This window comes from Globicephala melas, chromosome 3, assembly GCF_963455315.2.
Source record: "Globicephala melas chromosome 3, mGloMel1.2, whole genome shotgun sequence".
NCBI lineage: Eukaryota > Metazoa > Chordata > Mammalia > Artiodactyla > Delphinidae > Globicephala > Globicephala melas.
Window position 1 is genome coordinate 51,743,660 of NC_083316.1, and position 14,152 is coordinate 51,757,811.

The 14,152-nt window shown below is 31.9% G+C and overlaps 1 protein-coding gene across 2 annotated transcripts in view; it reads right to left on the reverse strand.

Moving 5' to 3' along the window:
- Positions 1 to 1,709: 1,709 nt before the first annotated feature.
- CENPK (centromere protein K) overlaps positions 1,710 to 14,152 on the reverse strand; it is a 39,794-nt gene continuing 27,351 nt past the window's right edge. For both annotated transcript variants that reach the window (XM_030844345.2, XM_060295427.1), the window contains 5 exons: positions 9,893 to 9,975; positions 9,700 to 9,798; positions 9,240 to 9,366; positions 5,057 to 5,110; positions 1,710 to 2,442 (listed from right to left, as the gene is read on the reverse strand). In XM_030844345.2, coding sequence (XP_030700205.1) covers positions 2,284 to 2,442; positions 5,057 to 5,110; positions 9,240 to 9,366; positions 9,700 to 9,798; positions 9,893 to 9,975 — 522 coding nt within the window. In that variant the 3' untranslated portion in view covers positions 1,710 to 2,283. The remainder of the gene's footprint in view (positions 2,443 to 5,056; positions 5,111 to 9,239; positions 9,367 to 9,699; positions 9,799 to 9,892; positions 9,976 to 14,152) is intronic.

Genomic DNA, 14,152 nt, shown 5'->3' on the forward strand with positions numbered 1-14,152 from the left:
TATTCCTAGCTTGCTGAGAGTTTTCATCATGAATGTGTTATCTGATTTTGTCATATAGCTTTTTTGTAATCTATTGGTATGGTCATATGATTTTTCTATTTTAGTCTGATGATATGTTGGATTTCATTAATTGATCTTTGAACGCTGAACCAGTTTTGGATATTTGGAATAAATACCACTTGGCTGTTATGCATAATTTTTTGTACTACATTGTTGAATTTGATTATTTTGTTGAGGATGTTTGTACCTATGTTCATGAAAGGTATCTGTTTGTAGTTTTCCTTTCTTGCAATGCCTTTGTCTGGTTTTGGTATTAGGGTAATGTAATGTTTTTGTCTGGTTTTGGTATTAGGGTAACGTAATGTTTTTGTCTGGTTTTGGTATTAGGATAATGCTAGCCTCGTAGAATGAATTAGTTTCTATTTTTTGGAACACAGAATTGTCATCACTTTCTTCTTGAATGCACCAGTGAAACCATTGGGCCTGATGTCTTCTGTTTTGAAAGCTTATTAATTATTGATTCAATTTCTTTAATATATAGGCTATGCAAAGTGGCTATTTTTCCTTGTGTGAGTTTTAGTAGATTGTGTCTTTCACAGAATTGGTCCATTTCATCTAAGTTATAACATCTGGGCACAGAGTTATTCAAAATATTCTTTTATTACCCTCAATGTTCCTGGGATCTGTAGTGATGGCCCCCACATATAGGTTCTCAGAACTTGAAACATTTTCTCCAGCATACTCAAAGCCACAAAAAAAAAACCTTCAAGGGTTGTAAGCTTAGATGGAGTACAAATCAAGACTAATTCTGCTATAATTTACGTTGTTTATGATTGAGATGAAAAGTGGGCAAAAAAATCATGCTATGTTAGAAGGCTGGGTTAACAAATTAAAAAGTAGGATGCAATCATCACAGTTTTCTTTAAAACTTTACACAAGATGCTACAGTAAAAAGATTCAAACCAATAGATGTATGTGAAATCAAGACTTGCCAAATAAATCATCAAGTTGTTTATTGCCTTTATCTATTTCTTACTGTAATTTGCAACACAGAGAAGTTCACAGACAACAGTATTATCTGCTCTTGTCAGACAGAATTATTGTCAGACTTATACTGCTAGCACCATTTTTCCTTTCTCCAGTAACTGAGGAATAATAAGTTGCTCAATCCTTTGACTCCCAAATAGAGTATTCTAGGAAGGTACTTTTGTATGTCATCTTCCCATAAAAGAACTTACACATTTTCTAAAATATAACAGTATTTGTATTTTCTATAAATGGAACATGGTATACTTGGAATAGTTTTTGCCTACTTTAAAAAAGATGAAGTATTTAAGGTAAACAAGAAACTTGGATACTATAATGCAGTAGAAAGCATTTTCAAAAATAAAAGTATACACTAAGTCGTCTTAGAAAACTAATGATACAAAAAGTATTTGGAATTCTCTAGCTTAGCTTATATGTAGTTCTATAATATCATCATTTATCTACCTATGAAAAAGTCTATTTAGTTTATTAAAATATCATGCCACATCCCCAAAAAAGCTAGAGTTTTTAAATGAGAATTTTATTTACAGGAAAGTCACAGAGGATTAACAAAATTTTATGAACACAGTATTGTTAGTAATAATTAACAGAATCAAGAATGATTTAATATATATCATCACTTATAATATAATACACATTAAAATATAGTTTTCATGCTACCTTTATCCATTAGTTTTTTTAACATTCAAATTTTTAACAAATCTAGAATATGGCATTATACATGGAACAGATTTACTAAATGCTTTTAAATTATGCTTCCTTCTACATTAAGATACTAAGTCAATTTTTAAACCTCCTGCAAATTAAATGGCCTTTCCATTACAATTTGTAAATTTAAATGATGTAAGCACCAAATGGAAATCAAATGCATAAAAGAAACTGTCATAAATTTTAAAAGAAAAATATTACATTATCAATATCATAAATTAACAACGAATTTTCCAAAGAATATTGCAGAAGTAAGGTATATTTAAAGTTTTGTAATAATTAAGTCTAGAATATTTTTCACTTGCATTCTTGTCCACCCAGTTGAAAATACCAAAGCAATGACTGACTGCGAAAGGACCATTTTTAAATGAATAGTGGATGGCAGCATGAGTCATTTTAAGCACAAAAGGAAGATGGACTATGTGCTTTGATTTGCAAATAATGTTCCTTATCCAAGTAATTCTCAGTGTTTCCATTATCCTTGAATGACAAGATTCTTTAAGTACGTGTGAAAAAAAGACCACCTTTTTACTGATGGAAGGCTTCTAATCTTATTCGGGTTGGATCTTCTGGATGTCTCAAGGCAATTCCATTACGCAGGAGCAGCTCAATATAAGGTGGCCAAAAAGAATCACTAATTTTGACATATGGGTCATGTGGAACATCAAATAATCTATTTAAAAGAATCTAGAAAAAAAATCATTCAAAATATACCTTACTTGGAAAAAAATTGATACAGCTATAATAAAACATTAATGAAGTTTCTTACCAAGGAATGTTAATGTCTTTTCTCTTTAATTGTTTATATCATAATTTCTATGTATTAACTTAAATAGTTGATTTTCTTTTTTAAAAAAACAAACATTAGTGAATGGAAATAGCTTTAAAATGAATCTTTGCACCTTAACTTTTAAAATTCCTAAAAACTAGTTAAAAGGCACTTACAATTCTCTCACTTCTCTTAGGATTAATAATTTGCTTATGTTACAAGATTGGTTATAACCATTTCTTAAAAATAAAAAACTTAAATACTCAAAAAGTTCAAAAACAGCATACATATCTTAATATTTGGGGGAAAGAGAAATCACCAATGCTACTCTTCCCCCAAAAAACACCTATTCATCTGATAAATCTTTGAAACAACAATTCTATCATCATCATTTCCTTCAAATTATCTTAAATATCTTTGATTTCTTCACTAGGGATATTGAGGGGTTACAACCACAAATTGGGACGTTTTGAGTATCTGCAGTAAATTATATAAGACTAACATTTCCCAAACTACATTCCATGGAATTGGTCTCCCTAAGGATGCTCTTAGTGTGGAGAAACAGGGTTCTATGGTTATATAAGCTGGAGAAAGACTGCCAATGTGCACTCAGAATCACCTGTATATCCCAGATCCACTGGCATTAAAAAAGTTTTTTTAAGAAACACACATTTAAAATTCTTCAAACACTAATGTTTTATGAAACATACTGATAAATGTTAAATATGTATCAATTATTACTCTACCTCCTCAGCTCCCACACAGTGCCTTTACAAATTACAAAACCAGAATCCAGAAGGGTTAAAAGATTCCTCAAGGGGCACATAATTAGTAACAGATCATGGATTAGACTCCGTATCTCTGAATTGCCAAGCCAAAGCTTTAAATATATTATATTAAGAAACACAGAAAAGGAAAAATACAATTTATACAAATATAAAGTACCATAGAAATAAAATCAAAACTATAAAGCTCTCATCTCAATCACATTTCATAATAATATCAACATTTCAATTCTTTTTTTTTTTTTTACATCTCAATTCTTGAAATAATTTCATCTGCCATTAACTTTAGCTATTTCTTTTTTTTTTTTTTTTTAGCTGCAACATGTGGCTTGTGGGATCTCAGTTCCTCAACCAGGGATTGAATGTGGGCCGTGGCAGTGAAAGCTCAGAATCATAACCACCGGGCCACCAGGGAACTCCCTAACTTTAGCTACTTCAGAACCACATCCTGGAGAAAAAAGCTCTTGGTCTCATTTCTTTTAGGTATGATAATAAAATAATTAAATATTATTCCCATTTTAGAGCAACTGCTTATTTTAATATAATTTAAAATTTTTCTTTTCATTTCTAACTTCAGTTATATTAATCAAACTTCTAATAGATGCCAGAAATAATTAAATGCTAAAAATTCTACTTTAACATGAACATGTATATTGGTTTATTCTTCACTGAACTGCAGTTTAAATTCTGTTTATATTTATTATTGATAATACAAGCCTTGGAGACAAAAATAGTTTCTAAATCTAAGTTTTACATGGTATCTCATAGTGCGCTATTCAAAAATTACACATGTATTTCCCAGTTAACAACTGTCAATATTTGCCACATATATAACAACTTTTATTTAAAAAAAGTCAAGTCATCCATGAGAAACAGTAGTTTCGGTATAAACTGGACTAAATAGGAATATGTTAAAAGATTCTAATCACAATCTAAAAAATAATTGTATTTTGCTTTCCAAAGTAATAATATTCTATATTAAGATATCCTGAGGCACCAAAACCATTTAGCTAGATACATAGAGACTTTAGCATCCAATGCATAAAATTACAATGTGAAACAAGTTTTCTGAAATCACTTTATTCTAAACTTACCAATGACTTTAAAAAATCACATTAATTGTTAAATAGCTCTTCATAGACTACCTTCCTCTCCACCCAATCTGCAATAGGTCATCATATAAAGATTTAAGTATTTAATATAGTCGGTAATTTGGCTGAAGTTCAAAAACTTCTTTTTTTTAAAGGTCAGAGATATTTGTAAATAAAATAAAAAGCAAATGTCAGGCAGAAAAAGGTGTAATGAGTCCTTACATTATGAAAAAAGAAACTGATGTTATTTAAGGAAAATCTGTGAATGAAGTTCTGCAACTTTGTGGAAAGAATCCTTAAACTCAATTGTGTATTTTAGATAGAATACAGACTGGCCAACTAAAGATTACATCAATGTAACAGCATAGGCTTTTACTGTGTAGATACTAAACAACATCATAAAATTTTTCTTAAAGTAATAATCGGGAACACGATTAAGAGTAAGACTTCAGTTTCATCTTCTTCTAAAAAATAATATTTTCTTACTACATAGAAACTAATTTTATACTAAGATAAATTAATATATATAATAAAGTTTGGTGTATACCTTAAGAACTAAAGCAGCATTTTTTTCTTTTTCAAGCCTATGTATAATTGTTCACAAATCACTAGTGAAGAGATATCTTCAAGACAAAACAACTACACAAAACACTTACCTCTAACATTTCATGCAGTGTTATCAGCTGTGCAGTTGATTCTTGAATGTTTTTCTTTGAGAGAAGTGTGAATAACAAAGAATTAACATTTCAATTCTAATGGCAGAATATTACACTGTATTTATTACAAAATTTCAAAAATTAATATTCCTCAATTGCAGTGGTACAAGATATACTAAAACCAAACATTTATAATGAGATGATTTAAAAAGCATTCTGAAAGAAAACAACCTGCTGTACTAAACAGTAAGGTTCACAAAAATAGTTGGAACAACCTCTTAGACAGGGAAATCTTCTGCAATTACTAGAAGATACAATTCAGAGTATCCACCTATCTATCTATCTACCTATCTCTAAATATGGAGATAAATTATAAATTTATATAAATGGATAAATTATATTACACATATTATATATATTCATATAAATGAAAATCTAATGTTTGAACCTTCCCAATCAAAATATCCCAAACAAATGACATTCCAGACTGTATTGATACAGCTTCGGGACAGGAAACTTGCTTCCCAGGGAGGTTTGTTCATCTTTCTATAGTTCTTGACAGTTCCTAATATTAACTCAACTCACTAGTTCTTTTTTTCTTGGAATGACAGAGAATAAATCTCATTCCAATTCCACCCTAGAGTTCTCAAATATCTGAAGACAGCTATTATGAGCTCCCTGCCTTCTCCATATTAATCATCATGAGTTTCTTCAATTATTTCTCATAGACTTGCAGCCTCTCAATAGCATGGTTGTTCTCTAAATGTGTTCTAATTTACCTTTTTAAAAAAATCCAGTCTCCACAATGATATAGCTGTGATTAGAAAACCGAAGATGAAATGGAAGACTCACTTCCATACGTGTAGAAGCTGGAATTCTATTCAATAAGTTTAAGATTGCATTAGCTTTTGGACATCTATTCTGCCCTGCTGACCTCTATCTGAGAACACTATCATCTAAAGTGCCAAAAGTTGCCTTCATTGTATATAGCTAAGATATGTCTCCTTCGTTCTTCAATGTTTTAAACTCAAGAAAGATATTCTATGTACCTCCACTAAATATCGTCCTATTTTATTTGGACCGTCCTATTTTATCTTGGCCAGTTAAAAAATACAGTTCTAATTCTGTCATCCAATAAGTTTACTATCTAGTCCTCTCTCAATTTCATATCATTTGTAAACTTTGATGACTATGTCCTCTACCTCTTTATCCAAATTACTGTTAAAAATGTTCCATAGGATAAGGTTCTAAGGGAAATCTTCTAGGATAATACTAAAGCTAATCAGCAGCTTTTGAGTTCAGACATTCAATTAACTACAAGGTCTCCTACTATTGTGACATCTAGTACCTTCCTGACAATAATCAAAGATTAGCAATGGAGTCCTCCTAAGGTTTTATAGAAATACAAATATATTAAAGAAATAAGCAGCAAGGCACAGATTAAAATATAAAGGTTTGAGACAATCAAAGAAAATGCAGAAGAAAAATATAATGAAAGAAAACAAAAAAAAAAGTTTCAACATAAGGATATGATAAACAATGTAAAATATAATAAAATAAAATTGCCATGAAATGCAATGTGACCTAAATCTGCCCCTGGAAACAATGCATCATCTTCAAAGCAAAACTGATATTGAATGATCAACATTGTGACATATCCCTGTTAAGTTACTGAAGTTCAGAGATAAAGAATCCTTCAGGCAAATAGTCAGAAGCAGCAAGACATCTACAGGCTGGCCTCAGACTTCTCCACAGCACATTCAATCTGAGAAGAATGGAGAAACCCCTTACCAAGTCTTGTGACTTTTAAAATCTCTGCCTAAGATAAGCGTTTAAGTATACAGCAAAATATGTTCAGCATTTAAGAATTCAAAAAATAAAACACCCAGGAATTCTTCTTGAACAAATTACTTGTCAAACAAACCCATCATATCAAACAATGGATTAAACTTAAAAACTCAAAAATGAATGGTAAAAGATGATAAGGATTGAATCCAACGTAATGTACAATAAAGACTAAATGTATACATGAATGATGGTATCAGAACAGAATATAAATGCAATGAAACTACCAAAGTTAAAATAAATAACACAATTTATTTATTTTAAATAAAACTCTGATGGCACCTTGATCTTGGAATTTGGCCTCCAAAACTATGACAAAATAAATTTATTTTGTTTAAGCCACCTATTCTTTGGTATTTTGCTATGGCAGCTTGAGCCCACTGATACATCCATTATTATTGCTTGACAGAGAGAGAGAGAGAGAGAGGGAGAGAGAGTAACCTATCAGTTTGTAATATGTATCAACAGTTCATATACTTCATTTAAAAAAAGTGAGCTTATCCAATATGACTGAATAAACTCATGGTGGCTTCTGGTAATCAATGCTTTTGTTTAGGAGTGTCTCAAACCTCTGGTTCTAATAGTGGAGAACCTTAATAGGTTAAAAAAAAAAAGTTGAAAAAAAGACTGGAATCAGAAAATAAATCATTAAGTTATTTTAAGATTATGATCATTAAGAGGTAAGGGATCATGAATTTACTGAAATCATTAACAGAAGGCCGTTAACAATTTCACAAATGACTAAGGGGCATAAATAACAATGGACAGAATGGGAGAAATTGTCCATAACAAATGTAAAGCCTACTGATAATTACAAAGAAGACAGGGAAGAATAAATAAACGCAGATTATAAGAAAACAAACTTTTTTCTCCTTTTCCTAGTATGCTCACAGTCATTCAAGAAATATGAACTCAGAAGGTACTACAATAGGTATGCAAGACAGTACAGACACAAAGATGAATTAAACAAACCAAGGAGCTCACAGAGCGTGGTGGGTCAACAGAGAAAGAGAAATAAATGGTTACTACAAAATCATGTAATAAATGCTAATAAAATGACACCAAAACTTCATTCAATGCATCACACAAAAGATGATGTTTGAGTTGCTTTAAGAAAGAATTTACTATTTTCACCAGATAGGAATTGTTTCATAACCAGAGGGAATAGAATGTGTAAGGCACAAAAAAGTGACAGGTCATTGCATATCTGTTGGAACTGTAGTACTATTGTTGAATGGACTCATGCAAGAGATGAATAAAGAATGGCTGAAAAGGAGGCTAAAGAGATAGACAAAGTCCAGAATATAAATTCATTCCTCTACGGAGTTTATAGACTTCATCCCAGAGGGAGGCATCAAAAGTTTTATGTTGAAAAATGATTTAAATATGTATATTTTAAAATACATGATTAAATAAATTGTTAAATATGTTTATTTTTAGAAAGATTGTTCTGGTCCCAGTTTCAATGCCTATTCCACTTCCACAAGTTCTATTTATTTATACCTATACTATTTTTTTTTTTTTTTTTGCGGTACGTGGGCCTCTCACTGTTGTGGCCTCTCCCGTTGCGGAGCACAGGCTCCGGATGCACAGGCTCAGCGGCCATAGCTCACGGGCCCAGCTGCTCCACAGCATGTGGGATCTTCCCGGACTGGGGTACGAACCCGTGTCCACTGCATCGGCAGGCAGACTCTCAACCACTGCGCCACCAGGGAAGCCCTATACCTATACTATTTTTAAAAAAGGAATTAAAGTGCTTGTTCCCAACCTTCTGTCACTCGATGAAATATTTGCTTTTGTGAAAAAGGTTTATTCCATCATAACTGTTATTAAAATAGTCAATAACTTACCTTAACTACAGGTACCTTCTGATTTTAAAAGTTACATATGTTTATCATAGAAAATTTGAAAAACAATGAAAACAAAAACAAATCTTACCTACAATCTTAGCCCCAGGCATAAGCACTATTACGTTCTTTGGTACAAATTAGACTCACACAATTTAATCATCTGTGTTTTATCTTCTAACAATCAATAATTTGTGAGATTTCATAAACTCTTTTGATAGTGTTCAATACATTTTTAAAAGCTGCATTTTTCCATCAATATGAATACAATGTAAAAAAATGTATTTAATCTTATTTTATTACATAACTAGGTTGCTTCTAATTTTTAATTATTATAAGGTGATGATGGAATATTTCTGTGCATGTACCTATTTGTGTATGTCTTTGAAGTGTATATTTAACATAAAAATTTATCAGAAAATTTACCTGTGAACCTATCTAAAACAATTTCATATGTGAATATCTACATGAATGTCTTCTCTAAAACTTACCTTTTTCTTTTTAACATTTCTATCAGGCAGAGGAAAATGGTCTTCTAGAAATTCACCCAAGGTAACCAAGAGTTTCTCCTTATATTCTTTTATATCACGCATTTTCGTTTTCAGCTCATTAAAGATTCTAAAAGATTTTTTTAAATTTAAGAGAATTAATTTGCTGATAAAATACTTAAGTATATATAACTGGTTACTCATAAAATTAATCAAAAACTTTGTTCAAACTTCATAGCTCAAAATAACTAGCTTTATGAGATAAATAGTCTCTATTTAACATGTAGGAAAACTAAAAGTCAAATTATTCATAAAAGATTAGGTAACTTAACAATTGGCAAAAGTCAGGGTAAGACTCACAATTTCTGGTAAAATTTACCTTCTTTTCATCTATGTATTTCATATAACATAAAAAAGGAAATAATTTTTCCTATTATGAAAACCTAGAACACAAAATCAATACCTTGATTCAGAAAATGTCACAACCTGCTGTTTCAAATCATTGTGTAGTACATTAAGAGATTCCAATATCTGTTGCTGTTCATCCAACCATTTTTGCTCCCTTTAAACATGGAAAAACAAAACAGTATTCAAATAAAACATAATGCCAATTCAATATATATCAATGATTAGTAGTAATTATAATACAAATATACCTTTCTAAGTCTTCCTTTAACTTTTCATTCTTTGACTGAATAGTAGATAGTGCCAATTCAAGATCATGCCTCAATTTTTGGAACTAGAACAAAATAATTAAAATTAATTGCTTAGTCTTTACTCCTGTAAATAGTGATATTTCTGAATGAGAGTGAAATTTACATACTAGGATATATATTCAGAAATCAACAGCAAAAAAAAGCCTAGCAAAAAATCTTTAAAAGGGAAATTATACAGCAGGTACTAAGTTCTTTGTAATATTTCATTGTTAAGTTAAAAAATGTAAGGGGTTCTGAGCAATAATTTCTAATTTCATACTGAAAGGCAATTTAATGGTGAATTTTCAGTAACCAGGCAGATTAGGTCTCTTTTCTAAGGAGACTATACAAAACAGACACAAATGAATATCACTCATTCAACAAATACTTATTGATCAGTTGTTGACCACCAGGCATTGATGAAGGAGTCAGGGATGCAAAGATGAACAGAACAAAGAGGCGAATCCAAACAAAGAAACAAACTTGTAACTCCAGAAAGGGATAAATACCATAAAGTAAAAATAGGTCAAAACGAGAGTATAGAAATGAGGAGCAGGGATGGCTCTTTTAGGTAGGTAGTATGATATGGAAAGACCTTTCTGATCAGGTTAACTAACAGTTTAGCAACAGAGAAAGACAGCAAAAGATAAGTCATGTCACCATCTAGCAAAAGAATGTTCTAGGCAAAGGGAATTTTACGTACAAAGGCCCTGAGGCAGAAGTATGAGGTATCTGAGGAACATATAAGAAGACTGTGTGGCTATAGGGGATTACAATAAGCTAAACTTTTTCTAGTATCCTTTTGTTTCTAGAACACATTAACTAGTGTTCCATTCTCCTGATATTAAGCGTTTCCATTAGCTTCTTATAATTCTAAATCTGTAATAATATAAAATTGTATATTATAAACCCTAGAGCAACCATGAAAAAAAAATGAAGAGATATACCTAATAAGCTAATAATGTAAATAAAATGCATTTATTTTGAAAAATACACAATTAATCCAAGAAAGTGGGAAGAGAGGAGAATAGGAACAGAGAAAATGTAGGACAAATACGAAAGAAAAATCAAATATGTACATTTTAATGCAACCATAATGATATTACATTAACTATGATCCAATAATGGAATTAAGTTAAATTACTAATCAAGTTATTTGTAGTGAGGTGGATGCACCTAGAGTCTGTCACACACAGTGAAGTAAGTCAGAAAGAGAAAAACTAATACCGTATGCTAATGCATATATATATAGAATCTAGAAAAATGATGAACCTAGTGGTAGGGCAGGAATAAAGATGCAGACATTGAGAATGGACTTGAGGACACAGAGGGAAAGGGGAGGCTGGGATGTAGTGAGAGAGTTGCATTGACACACATACACTACCAAATGTAAAATGGATGGCTGGTGGGAAGCTGCTGCATAGCACGGGGAGATCAGCTTGGTGCTCTTTGACCACCTAGAGGGGTGGGATAGAGAGGGTGGAAGGGAGGCTCAAGAGGGAGGGAATATGGGGATATGTGTGTGCATACAACTGATTCACTTTGTTGTAAGGCAGAAACTAACAAATACAACATTGTGAAGCAATTATACTCCAATAAAGATGTATGAAAAAAAAAGAGCTAGGTAACTTGCCTGAGATTTCACAAATAAAAATAAAAAGTGTCAGAGCCCATACTTAAAAAAAAAGAAAAGAAAAAAATAGTTCAGTATATAAATTGCAATTCACTATAATAACTGTACCAATAAAACTTTTAAAAAGTTCAAAAAAAATAATCAATCATAGAAAGGTACCTGGAAAAATGTGCAAATATTTGGATACTAAAAACACACTTCTAAATAATCCATGGGTCAAAGATGCAATCAGCAGGAAAATAAGAAATTACTATGAACTGTCTGAAAATGAAAAGGTTAAATTTTCTGGAATAAAGCAAAAGAAGTACTCAGATAAAAATTTACACCATTAAAAGCCTGTATTAGAAAAAAGAAAGCTCTCAAATTAATGACCTTAGCTTCCACCACAAGAAACTAGAAAAAGAGCAAATAAAACCAAAGGTAAGCTGAACAAAATATAATGGTAAAAGTTTTAAATCAATGAAATAGAAAAACAAAAAGAAAAACAGGGAAAAATCAATGAAACCCAAAGCTAATTCTTTGAGAAGATCAATTACCCAGACTAATTAAAGGAGAAAAAAAGAACACAAATTACCAACATCAGGAATAAGAGAGGGGGCGCTGCTACAAACATTAAAATAGTAATGGAGGAATACTATGAACAATTTTCTGTCAATAAATTTGACAAACTAGATGAGACAAACTCTTTCAAAGTCACAAACTACCAAGGTTCATTCAGAGAAAGATAACCTGACTAGCCATAAAGAAACTGAATATATAGTTTAACATTTTCCCACCAAAAAATTTCTAACCTCAGACAACTTCACCTATAAATTCTAAGAAACATTTAAGGAATAAATAATACTGATTCCATACAAGCTCTTTTGAAGAGAGAATACTTCTGAAATCATTCTATGAGCTTAGTATTACCCTGATACCAAAGCCTGAAAAAGATGTCACCAAAAACGAAAACCACAGACCAATATCTCTCAAAAACATAGACACAAAACTCTTAATAAAATTTTAGCAAATTAAATCCATCAATAAATAAAAAAGATTAATACATTATAGCAATGTGGGGTTTATCTTAGGAATCAAGTTAATAGTTGAAATCAGTGAATTTAGAAATAAGTGACAAGGAATAAAGACACAGACCTACTAGAGAATGGACTTGAGGATATGGGGAGGGGGAAGGGGGAGCTGTGACAAAGCGAGAGAGAGGCATGGGCATATATACACTACCAAACGTAAGGTAGATAGCTAGTGGGAAGCAGCCGCATAGCACGGGGAGATCAGCTCGGTGCTTTGTGAGCACCTAGAGGGGTGGGATAGGGACGGTGGGAGGGAGGGAAACGCAAGAGGCAAGAGATATGGGAATATATGTATATGTACAACTGATTCACTTTGTTATAAAGCAGAAACTAACACACCATTGTAAAGCAATTATACCCCAATAAAGATGTCAAAAAAAAAAAATGACATAGCCCGAGGACACGACATAAACTGATTACAGTAAGTCCCCTACGTATGAACCTTCAAGCTGCAAACTTTCAAAGATGAGAACATGCGTTCCATCAATGTCAGTCATGAGTGAAATTGCAGCTGCCCTCCGTCTCCTATTCCTGACGATCCTTCAGCTCTACCATCTCCCACCTCCTTCCCCTCCTCCAGTCAGTAACTCTTCTTGCCTGTTCACTCGATGTCAGCCCCTGTATGCCAGATGTTGTACTGTACTACTGTACTTTTCAAGGTACTGTACTGTAAGATTAAAAATGTTTTCTTTAAAAAAAAAAAGAAATAAGTGACAAAATTCAATATTAATTCATGATTTGAGAAATTCTTCATAAATTCTAATAAAAGGTAATTTTCTCAACTTTATTAATGGCATCTATGAAAAACCTACTGCTAACATCACACTTAATGGTCAAAGAGTGAATGCTATCCACTAAGATCAGGAACAAGGCAAAAATGTTCATTTTCCCCACTTTTATTCAATACATTACTAAATATTCTAGGACAGTACAATAAGCCAAGAAAAAGAGATAAAAAGCATCCAGATGGAAAGAAACAAGTAAAACTGCCTTTGTTCTCAGATGACATGACTAGCTATGTAGAAAATCTTACAGAGGACTTCCCTGGTGTTCCAGTGGTGAAGACTCTGTGCTCCCAACACAGGGGTCCTGGGTTCGATCCCTGGTCTAGATCCCACAAGTATGCCGCAACTAGAGTTTGCCTGCCACAACTAAAGACCCCATGCGGCCAAATAAATTAAAAAATTAATAAATACATTAATTAATTAAATATAAAAGAAAATTCTACATAATCTACAAAAAAGCTACTAGAATAAAGGAGTTTATCATGCTCACTAGATACAAGATTGACATATAAATATTAATTGTATTTGAATGTACCAGCAATAAATAATTGAAATTTTAAAAAAGAATACCATTTTAATAGCACCAAAAATATGAAATACTAAAGGGATGAATCTGACAAACATATATAAGACCTGCACACATCTTTTTTCTTTTTTTTTTGCACGCACCTTGCGGCACGCAGAATCTTAGTTCCCCGACCAGGGATCGAACCTGTGCCCCCTGCAGTGGAAG